General features: G+C 47.0%; 1 protein-coding gene across 1 annotated transcript; it reads right to left on the bottom strand.

The window, feature by feature from the left end:
• Nucleotides 1-1,518: 1,518 nt before the first annotated feature.
• Nucleotides 1,519-11,465, bottom strand: ELOVL3 (ELOVL fatty acid elongase 3). Its single transcript, XM_085312165.1, has 4 exons — nucleotides 11,340-11,465; nucleotides 7,601-7,732; nucleotides 3,056-3,207; nucleotides 1,519-1,955 (listed from the first exon to the last, which is right to left on the bottom strand). Exons 1-4 carry the CDS (start codon nucleotides 11,441-11,443, stop codon nucleotides 1,534-1,536), a joined length of 810 nt encoding a protein of 269 aa, XP_085168291.1. The 5' UTR covers nucleotides 11,444-11,465; the 3' UTR covers nucleotides 1,519-1,533.
• Nucleotides 11,466-11,506: the final 41 nt, after the last annotated feature.

The raw sequence follows: 11,506 nt of genomic DNA on the forward strand, positions 1-11,506 counted from the left end.
CACAGCAAGGTCACAAAAAGGGTCTCCGTTAAAGACACAGCTTAGCCGTGAACATCCAGGCTTCTGATGGAGATATTTGAAACTGGGCTTGGGTAGATATCTGTAAGAGATGGATCTAATTTTTCTGTTCACTGTCTCCTTTAGCACCTGTGGTTGGAGTCAGGCATGGGAAAAGGCTGGAGTGGGGGCATGTTCCCTTATCAGCTCCAGCAGAGCTGAAGTCTGACTAGCATCCAAGCGACTAGATCCCCCCCACAAGGAGATGGGCTTAATCAGTCCAGCCCACACACTGATGGCAATATAGGCCACATTAGCCTTAGCAGCAGCTTGACTCAGGCACATCTGAAGAGTCACAGCCAGAGTTCAACTGTACTGGGGCCACGTGGAGTCTTGATCTCCCTGCCAAAGCCCACATTTCTGCCCTGATACCAAGGAATGTTAAAACTGCAGAGGATTTTTGGCAACTATAAATTTTTCCAGCTATATGGAGTCAGCAGTAACGTATTACCACCAATGGCTGTGAGGGCAAGTTTTCTAATCCCTTCCTGAGGTTTCCTTTTTCCAGTAAAGTCCAGGTACAGGTCATGGCTGCCTCCACACCGCTAAGCCTGTCCTCACCTCTGGGCCACTGCAAGCAGCAGCCCCATTCTCCAGCCCCACACCTTGTCCAAGCAGCCCCCCGGAGCGCACAGAACGCTGGGAAGCATGCTCTTACATCCCACTGTAGCCCTTCGGGTCCCACTTCTCCTCTGGCTTGCTGGCAGACATGCGATGAATTTACTGTGAACAGAGACCTTCAGCCTCCGTTACCAGCAAGCCAGGACCAGGCTTTGAGTGTGAAGGGATGGCCTGGGTTGGAGCCTGTGTGCAGTGGGAGGGAGGCCTGCAGGAGCCACAACAGCATGCAGGAGACAAGGACGTGAAAAAACAGGGCAGCTCCTGTTTCCCCTCTCTACACATCTTCAAAAAATAGCAGGGATTTTCCAACGCAGTGCTCTTCCCACTGACACCTTATCTCACCCCAAGCCCTGTGGGGGGCTCCTCGGCACACACAGCAGCAAGGTTTGAGCTCTGCTCTTCTCTACTCCTCCAGTATGGGAGATCACTGAGCAGTTAGTGCTTTTTTGAGAGGAGTTCCCCCACCTTTTCCCAAGAAGAAACTTGTGCCATGCAGAATCCAAGCAGTCACTCAGGACTACGGCCCCCACTGCAAACCTGACTGGTGCATGGAAAAGGGAAACAGCATAGAAAAAGCAGAATCACAGTTTTGAGATCTCCAGCCCTCTACTTTCTCCCTGTCTTCACATTGTCAGCCTGAGACAACTCGCACCTCACTCTGATGATTCACATGTTTCAAGGCAGACACACCAAAGTCCAATGCACAACTTCATCTGAAGGCATTCATCCAGACAGTGACTTCCTCCTAAATCTCAACACATAAGTCCCATCAGGCACCAAACTCCAGACAGGAATGAAAAATTTCCTCTTTCCACCCCCCTCCCATCAGCCCAGCCACCTCCTGCCTCATCAGTTTTATTCTCTCTTCGATTTCTTTGCACTTGTCAAGTAAGTCTTGGAGAAGAAGTTGCAGAAGAGCACCAAGTAACTGAGGTACATCACAGATGAAAATAAAACACTTGACCAGGTGGTGTGGTAGATCTCATTCTCCATCCAGAAGAAGAGTAAGATGTTCACTATCACAGCTACCAGCATCTGCAGAATCTGTAAAAGGGTGATCACCATGGCGATGTAGCGGGGTACCCAAAAGCCTGCTGCTCGCATGGCATAGTAGGAATACATGAAAGTATGGACAGTGAAGTTCATGGTAATGAACAAGCCACCGCCTGGTGCTGACTGCTTATAGGCAAACCAGCTGTAGATCAGTGTAGCAACATGGTGGTACCAGTGGAGGAACATGAGCCTCTGTTTCCGGAGAACAATGAACACAGTGTCACCTTGGGAAAGAAATGCGTTGTTAGTCGTATAAAAGCAGAGCAGTCATATAAGTTTTCAAGCAAGGTAGAAAGACTGAGCTGGAATGTTAAAGTCATTATTTGGCTTGATCTCATCAGAAGCTAGGGTCACACTAGATTTGCCTGTATTGATAAAACTCATGTGGACGTTCACCTAATGGCACATCTGTGGTACAAGTGCCCCTTGCCCCAGTACTGCTTATATAGCTCTACCCACACAGCACTTCAGACCAGCTCTACTGTACTTTTTCACATGGAAATTGTGTGGAAAGAAGAAATTCTGCTCATGCATATTTTTCCTGTTTTGCATTTACAGGTTGCTCAGGGACTCAGCTGGGAGTGGAAGATGGGTTCATATCAATCCTCATATTTTCTAGTTTAAATGTGACTCTCCCAGGCTGCCCAGTCTGTATGTAATGGAGCAGAACAACTTCATCAGCAGTGACTTCAAATGCCAACCTGTAAGAGCCAACAGTCTGGTTACTGCACTCACAAATTCCTGCTCTGCTTCAAGGCACTAGCCTTGACTCTGGGGTAGTCCTGCTCTGAGCACGCTGGACGTCAGACTACATTGGAGTGGTTTGCAGGGAAGAAACTTTCCACTGACAAATTCAAACTTTGTGCGCTGCTGCAAGTGCTTTTGCTTCTAATGAACTTGATGCTTCCCAACAAAGACATTGCCACAAAGTTTCCAGCAAGTTTCTACTCCAGGAATGAAGATTTTTGCAAGTTCAATGTAAGAAAGCCTTAATGGGCTGTCCTGCGCCCCACCAGCCTCCCCTGCCTGCCTGTGGCCGCCTTACCATATTCTGCTCACTGCAGAATTGCCTGTCCTAGGTGCTGGCCTGAGGATATCAAAGCAGAGCAGTAACATCAGGCTGCAGCCCCACAGAAAGAGAACGTTTGAGCAACAGGTCAACAGAAAGAAAACGAGCAGCACATGCTAAGCTAGACAGCCCCAGACAGACTGAAGACAGACTTCAATGTCTTGAAGTAACATTTGAACAGAGACCAGTAAGACGACCACTTGGAAGAGAAAAGGAATTATGAACACATTGGATAAGGAGAAACTTGAGACTCACCCAGTTCCAGGACTTTGCTCAGCACAAATAAATAGGCCCAAAGTTTAGTGGTGGGGTGAATGTAGAAGGTTTGATCACACACCAATTGCTTAAATCCCTCTGTAGAGAGAACGAAGGCCACATACTTCCAGGACCGGTGGGTCCCAATGGCACTGCAAGAAAACCAGAAGAGAGCTGAAAGGTGCTAGCAGCCCAGTACACCCAGGGCCCCACAGTATTCTCTAACAGCTCTTCACTCACAAATATTATCTTGATGCCCAGGGCAGTCTCAGGAACATCTAAACAAAATACTGCCTTCCACTGCTCCTCTATCTTAAACTGGTTGTGAACTCTTCCTCTTGGGAAGCACATGTTTCAGCCCCTCAGTTTGCTAGGCAAGAGCCTTTTCCTAGATCTTTTAGCCAGGATTTCAAACAAGCGTATTTCCATAACGTGGAGCAGAGAACAGCTGCTGCCCCTTTTATTTGTAAGGGGCAGGGAGACAAGCAAATCCCATTGGTGGTGTAAGCCCCTCACATCCCCTGCAGCCCTTCACATCTCCTGAAGCCTAATGCTTCTGGCTGGCCCTAGCCCAGAGGCTGTTCTTTGCTACCTGCACTGCAGACCAAGGAGTCTGCAGTAATACTGGGAACCCAGGAAACACCTCCTTGAAGCTGGGGGAACTCAGCATCTCCATCTCCTACCCATGCTGACCTCCACAGGCAGGTCTGTGAGCGTGTGCTGCTCACAGACCAAGATGAGTTTGCAAAGGTCTTACGCTGCAAACATTTTGGGACTGGAAAGCCAGCAAAGTCTCATCTTTTCTATTGCCACTGATTTTTATTCTTTGATATCTGAAAAAAATCCAGCTTTTTCTCTACACTGCTGCCCCATTGATGACTTCAGGGTCTCACTTACTGTACAGGCACATCCACTGCACAGAGAAACAAGATCTTAAACAGCCATCCATTCCCTCTAGTAGGGCGCTAACATAAAGATACAGTCATCTCTCATCTTCTCTCCCATCCCAGCCAGCAGGCATTAAGTAATGAATATTTCTGTCTTATACTTCTGGCTTCCATGAGTCAGAAGCACCACAGGCCACGCTGGAGCCACTGCCTTTCAGCAGGATCTCAGCCTGATCAGTACCACTGGCACAGCTCCATCTGAGCACCTGCTTGGATGTGCCTGCTGAAGGTGAGGAGTGCCACTGCCCAGGACACTTGGGTTCTTGAGGTATTGCTACCCCCCGGAGGAAATGTCCCAGTAAGTGCAACCACAAGCAATTGCTCTCTTGCATATATTGCAAACAGCCTGAGCTGGTTTAAGCCATGCTAGGGCTTCCTGTAAAATGCTCTTCCCAGAACAGCAGCAAGGTACAAGAGGGGAGGACTGCATGAGCCAGCACAGCCCTTCTGCTTGTGTGGTGCTAAGCAGCTCCAGGAAGCCTGCAGCAGCCGGAGGACTGAGCAGTGAAGGATGCTCCCTCTTATTACAACTTCCGCCTCAACTGTATGAAAAAGGCCCTCAAGAGTAAGAACAGCCATGTCTTGTTAGAAAAGGGGAGCCACTGTCCCAGACCTAGTTTAGCTCAGCTGGTTAGAGCTTGGTGCTAATGCCAAGGTCGTGGGTTCAATCCCTGTATGGGCCACTTGTTTGAGGGTTGGACTAGATGGTCTCCAGAGGTCCCTTCCAACCTTACCGATTCTATGACCCTGTTTCCTAACAAGGACCAACAACAGTGCATGCCCAGAGAGAACGGGAACAGGGCCAGCATGTTGTTTCTGTCCCTTTTTCCTCTTCCAGTCTCCACCACTTGTGGTTCCTGGTCTCCCAACCCACAGCTGATGACTGTGTTTCACAGAAAAAAAAAAAGTCAATCAAGAAGTACTCACTTGCCTATTTATTTTTTTGAATCCAGGTACGGTTTTAGCATCTACAACCTCCTGTAGCAGGCAGCTCAGAACTCAACAGATTATGAGAAAAAACACTCCCTTTTCCTTGTTATCAGCCTGCGCATGTCATTTGTACGAGCCCATCTCAGAACAGACTGTGAGCAGTCATTCCCTCATCCTTCTCTCCACACAACTTGTGATTTAACAGATCACTGTCACATCTATGCTCACACAGAAGGTAATCAGTGCCCCTTAGACTTGACCAAAGCCAACTCAGGCATGTAGGTAGAGATGCTCCTCTTCAGAATTACAGCATATGACAAGAGAGTGGTCTAGTTTTGCTCTCTTCCACCAGACTGAAGAGGTGTGAAGATGGGAGGAATATTGGAAAAATCGATGTCTACTAGCTTAATTACAGATCAAGTGCTGAATCATTCTCATGGTTGCTGCAGGAAGCCAGTACTATAAAACTAGACAGTTCGAAACCAAAATGTTTTAGAATGATCTTCACACCTTGCACAGCTATAAAACCCTGAATCTGGAACTTGGCAGACAGTAAAAGGCTGTTGTTAGAACAAGTCTATAAAAATATGTAGCAAAATCCTCTGTCTTTGTACCATCATTCTCCTGCCATTGCAACTACTCACAAAAAATTTTCCTGTAGCAAAGCATACTGAGAAAGGCAACCCAAGGACTGGTGATGGTCAGCAACCCTGACACATTCAGAGAGTTTACGCTACACGCCAGAGAGGACCTGCAAGCTCCTTCCATCCTCTCCTTTAGAATCACGGTAGTTCAGACGCTGCACACTTCTCCGCTCATCCTTTACAGATTAGCTCTGCACCTACAAAGGCCAGCTCTGTCCCTGCATCATGGGAGAGGGGGAACACCCACATCTCCAGCCAGTTGAAGATCAGTTTTCAGGGATAGCGGTTGGGACCGATCCTTATCCTAGGTTCAAATCCTGCAGAGCATGCATTGAACAATCCTATACAAAACCTAGACTCTTATTTTGCAATGCTCAAGACGTACGGAAAACAGTGCCAGGAGTCCAAGATGACCACAGCTGATTACTCTAGAAAGAACTTGAATGGCCTGTTACTACAGCACAGAAGTGCTTCTATCAAACCCTGCAGAGGCTTGGTAGACAGGAGTAGCTATGTAGGCATAATGTACATTTACAAAGCCTTCAGTGGAGTGTTGTGTTCTAATTAACCACATCCACAGCATTAATTACTACCAATGTCCAGATTAAGGAGGATTAAAACTGGTTCACCAACAAATATTGAGATTTAATGGAAAGGAGAGGTTTCAGCTGGCTACAACCAATCCCTGCATAAGCTAAGGCTAATCAATCTATTCATGAAACATATGAAAGTAAATATAAAATTAGATCAAAAGCTTTACAGATGGTATACATGTTGGCAAAGTTATTATGATAAGTCATCTGGATTGTTCAATAGGCAAGGCCCAGCCAAGTTGAATGTGTTAAGCTCTATAAAACTGAGGAAATGCAGATCTAGGAGAGTACAGACTACACTGGCAAAACAGGGCAATTGAAGTTTAGGTTAGAGAGGATTAAAAATGCAGCAATGGAAATATTGTTGCCAAATAGGTCACTGAGATTCTCAGATACAGGCACAAGGGAGTAGGCAGTAGGGAACCATACTAAACTCTTGCAGGGAATTAGGATTCATGACAAACCCTGCACATAGAACTTGTTTGAGTATTTAAAGGGATGCTGAAGAAAAAATGGGGAGACACGAAAAAAGTCACATTATCATTTGAGAGCTATTGAAGAAACAACATGGTTAGAAATGATCAGAAAGCAGATAAGGAGAAGCTTTAATTGAAGTGTCCAAGTATCTTAACATGAAGGACTTCACTAATGGACAGTTTCATCTAGCGGAAAAAAACACAAGAAAAAAATTGGAATCTGAAGTAGACAAATTTTGTTTAGAAACAGAGCCTCATGTAAAAACAAGTGAAAGCAGCAGTGGCTACAAGACACTAGAAACATCTGCAGAAGGGAGAAATATCTTCTCTAGCTTTTGATGTCTTCATAAGAAAACTGCAAACTGTTTTGCCCTTCTGCAAAACAAGGTTTTACCCAAGTGAAGAATTCATAGAGGATCAGGTGGGTAAAATGAGCTGTCCTCCAATAGACAGGTCCCTGATACTATGCTCTGCCTCTGCAAGGTCAGCTACTTTCCTTGTGTCCTCTCCAGAGCAGGCCTAGCACGTGCTCTCTTTGATGTGCTTGCTTGCCACATCAAAGGGCTTCTGTGAACATACCAGCATTTTCCTAGCTCCTAGGCCACAGATTAGGAAAAAGAGAAAACACATCTCAGTTTTTAAAAGTAACAGACATGAAGTCAAACCTATATTTGTCAGGCATTCTTTGAATAAGGACCTCTGTTCTTGCAGACTTCGTATTCAAAACTACCAGGTAATGATTTGGGAGCACACCCCCATTTGCCCTTCTGTAACACTTCTGGCTGGACTGTTTCTGGTGGGGACCAACTACCTCTGCTCTCACTGAAATGATTATGGGATAGGTCCTCCAAGGGGATAGGACATTGATTTTCCTAAGGATATGGTGGATACCCAAAACTTCCTGTCAACCTATTCCTCAGGAAAAGCTGTCTCCAGCTTCTGCAAAGACTCTTACCTGAACAAGGCCAGACTGAGGGACCACAGGGCCAGTACTGTGCGCAGATTGTAGCCTGTCCGTTCCTTCATGACACGTTGGCCACTGAAGATCAGTACCATATAAGCCACAGCAAATAAGAAAGTCTTCTGCCTGCAAGCAGAGGAGAGGAGCTCTCAGTCAAGCCAGCACAGGGTAGTGGTAGGGAAGGGAAAGAGTCAGGTTCTCCTCCTAGTCCCAGTAGGAATTCTGTAGCCCCAGCCAAGCTCTTCCTCACCAAGAAATACAATACCTCCCTTTCCCTCTTTAAGGCTGGGCTTGGTCACAAGAAGCCTGCCCTGACAGTGAGCAGAATTGATGAGGAAAAACTAGCGATTTCTAGGAATAACTAGGGATAACTAGGAAGGCTGTTACAGCATGAAGATTTCCACAGGATCTGACAGGAAAAGGCAGGATCTGATAAGCTGCAAGCAGGATTCTCAGTGGAGGCACCTTGGTATTTTATTAGTTTACATGAAACTTTCCATAGGTACTTATGGGCAGAAGATGCTCTTTGCTTTGAGTAAAGAAGCTGGTTGCAGGGAGGAGGAAAACAAGTTTTGCAGTGGCGAAGCTGTTGGCCATCTTCTCCTCAGCTGGAGTAATGTCTCTGCACACTGCATTTTGTCTCAGGTCTCTTTCAGGAGTCCAGCTGACACTCCACACAAACACCATCCCCACACTTCAAGCATGATTTCCAGAAGAGCATTTACCACTCTGGCCTAAGTTCTCCTTTTCCTAATACCACCTCAGAAAGATCTATTGAAATGCTGGAGCATTAGAGATGAAACTCAAGAGCAGGAAGGAAAAAAAAGGAGAGAAGCAGAATCAGAGCTTAAGTCTAGTCCTGACAATCTAAGTATCATTCCCAGGCCAAGCAGCACAGAGTCTTAGATGAACAAGTACACAGCTGAGATCTTGACTTCCCAGCTGGTGCTACGGTAAGTTTGGCAGTTCAGTACCCAGTGACACAGTAATAAGAGTTCATACACAGTGCCAGGCACATACAGAAACAAAGTTCAATGAGAAGGTGACCCAAAGTGATGCAGCAAGCACTACTCTAGCTCCCAGCCACACAGGAGTCATGCTCTTCAGTGCAAAGAAGGTCTACACACACGCTGGCAAGTGTTACATACTCAAATCTCCTTTACAGCTAGCTATTACCAAATCATCTTGCGAATGAATCATTTGGAATGGTAGGATGAGAAAAACACAAACAGGTTTGGCCTCAGGCATTGCTGGGACACAGACATGATTTAAGAAAGCTGTGGAGCAACCCAGGATCAGCACAGGCAATATCTGTCTCTTGCAAGTCCTGTACTTCCAGTCCTTTGCTCCTTGGAGAAAGACACCTGCTCTGGAGAATCTTTATCCCAAGAAATAAGAGCCTATGGTTCAGGAGCTCAGCTTCATCAAACTAGGAGCTGTTCATTCTCCATACAACAGTATTGGAAATTCAGACAGTAGTTTGCTGTGAGGTCTCCAGCTGCCCTCACTGGAGGATATGGCTGACAGTTATCTGGGTTGACTCAGCTTCTTGCTTTCGCTGCACAGCAGTGTAGAAAATTTCTCATTTGTTTGACATGGCTTTCCTCAGAAGCAAGTGTCATCGTAATAGCATGCAAAAAGGAAGGGATGGGGTCACTGGTGCAGCTGCACTGGATACCTCAAGCCTTAGAGCCTTGGGAATGCTATGCCAGTATCTAAGATGGCTCTTCCAGTAATCTAGCTGACCTCATGGGGTGATGTATGCTGGCTAAAAAGGTCTACTAGCTCAGAGGCAGTAGCAAGAGAATTTGCCAGGCCAGGTGAGCATTGGCTCCTTTATTCTTCTGATCTCCCACCTGAGCTAGCTCCAAAATAAGCAAGCTTGCAGACTGGGCACCACACTCTTCATCTTTATACCCTTCCTTTCATCCTGCTTTTGGGCAGAGCCTGCTCATGGGCTGCAAACACGGCAGGGCCCAGGGGCATGCAGCAGCTGAAGTGGTACTCTGGCAGGGCCCTTCAGAGACCAAGCATACTCTCTCCAAGGCCACTTCATTGCATGAGCGGCTCCATGAACCCCCCCCCACAGAGGAGGAAAGATAAGTCTGAGGAATAACTCAACCACTTCTCCCCCCTTCACAGGCTCTTAAGGCTGCAGATCCTAAACTACTCTACTAGCAAACCTACTTCCATGCTCCCTGTGTCCCATTACGATTGCCTTTCCTGCATTTGAATTTCCCTAAAGTCCAGGGTAGGAGGCTACATTAACTGGGGAAGGGGTCTACTCCCTTCAGAATTTTTCACTCAGAGCCATTTGCAGCCTAACTTAATCACAAGGAAAAAAACCAGATCAAAAGCCTTCCTCCAGCCAAAAGGAAGGCAAAGAAAGGGGAGAATTTCTTTCCTGCTGGTGGCTTAAGAACCAAATGAGTTCTATGCTCCAGAATTCAAAATCACATTGCTGGAAGAAATTTATATATATATTTAAAATCACTGTGATAGCAACACAGAATATTTTGAGTAACTGTAAAGTCCCCTTCTCCTCTTAAATATTATTTAACATAAGTAAATGAGTCAATCCCCAGCTCCAAAAAAAGAAAACTAGCAGCAAATCAAGCGTAATGTAGATAGGCTATGAAAAAAGTACTGCAAACAAGTAATAAATTGGAGGAAGGCTTATTAGGGTTTCTCCTATAGTGAAAGGGAAAGACTGATAAGGTAGTTATCTTTATTTAAAATGTAATTATGAGTGCAAAAATACTGAAAATCCTCATAGCGAGTTAAAAGAAAAACAAAATCAGATCTGCTCCATCCATTTCAGAAGGCATAGAAAGTTTAAGAACAAGACAACCTCAGAGCTTAGCATATTTATTATTCAGTTGTTTTCTGTATGAATATACGTACTTGAAGGGGTAAAGCAAGAAACTCTCCAAGGAAACATGTGAAGATACAGTTTAAACAAGAGCTCAATATAGGGACAGGAGGTTGTTCTCTAATATCTCATTTGAAATAGCAGGAACAATTGCATGTTGAGTAACAGTTTATGAACTCAATTGCCTGAGGCTGTCTCCCAGAACAAGCTCTGCTGTTCAGCCCAGTTGCATGAGAATCAAGCTTTTTGCCTACACCAAATTGCTGTAGGTTCTGGGGGAGCCAGGCTGAAAATAAACACAGGAGTTTAAGCTAATAAATACATTTCACTTCCAAACCAGAGCTTGGACTTGGACAGCTTCCAGTGGAGAACCTGTGGTCTTGCTCCACTCCCCACCCCTTTTCCATTAGCTTTGTTTCTCACTTTCTGGTTTCTCCTGCAAGACTGGCTGTAAAAGCCACAGCTGGACAGCTGTGCATGCTGGCTGCACCACATCTGGCAAAGGACAGCTATGCCTACCATCCTGCGATGCTACACATCTGCGAATGAATTTGCACCTTCCTCACCCCTATTTTTAAATAAATCAAGTTTTTGACTTGCGTCAGAAGAGCCGGATGTCAAGGGTGGTGTCTCACGTCCTGTTCCCACTCCTGCTGCCCCCCTTGCCGCTAACAGCCGTACCCACGGCCGACGGCTTCGCACCGGGCAGGGCCGCCCCGCCGCCGGGCTCTGCCGCGACGGCCTTCGCGGCCGCCCCCCGGGGGTCGCGCCCCGTTCCCGCCCGGCCGCGGCACCGCCGGAGCGGCCGGGCCTCGACGGGGAGCCGCAGCCCCGCCGGGCCGCCCCAGCCAGGGCGCTCACCAGTTGTCCTGCATCCATCGCATCGCCTCCCGCTCGTCGAAGCGCCGCTCGAAGTCGTGCTGCCGCAGCAGCGGCAGCGCCGACAGGCTGAAGCTCAGGTCCATGCCGCCGGCGGGGCAGAGAGCCGAGCCGCGCCGCGCCGCGCCGAGCCGCGCCGCGCCGCGCCG

The sequence above is a fragment of the Rhea americana genome, unplaced genomic scaffold (assembly GCF_003343005.1).
Source record: "Rhea americana isolate MKP2758 unplaced genomic scaffold, rheAme1 scaffold_36, whole genome shotgun sequence".
Lineage (NCBI taxonomy): Eukaryota > Metazoa > Chordata > Aves > Rheiformes > Rheidae > Rhea > Rhea americana.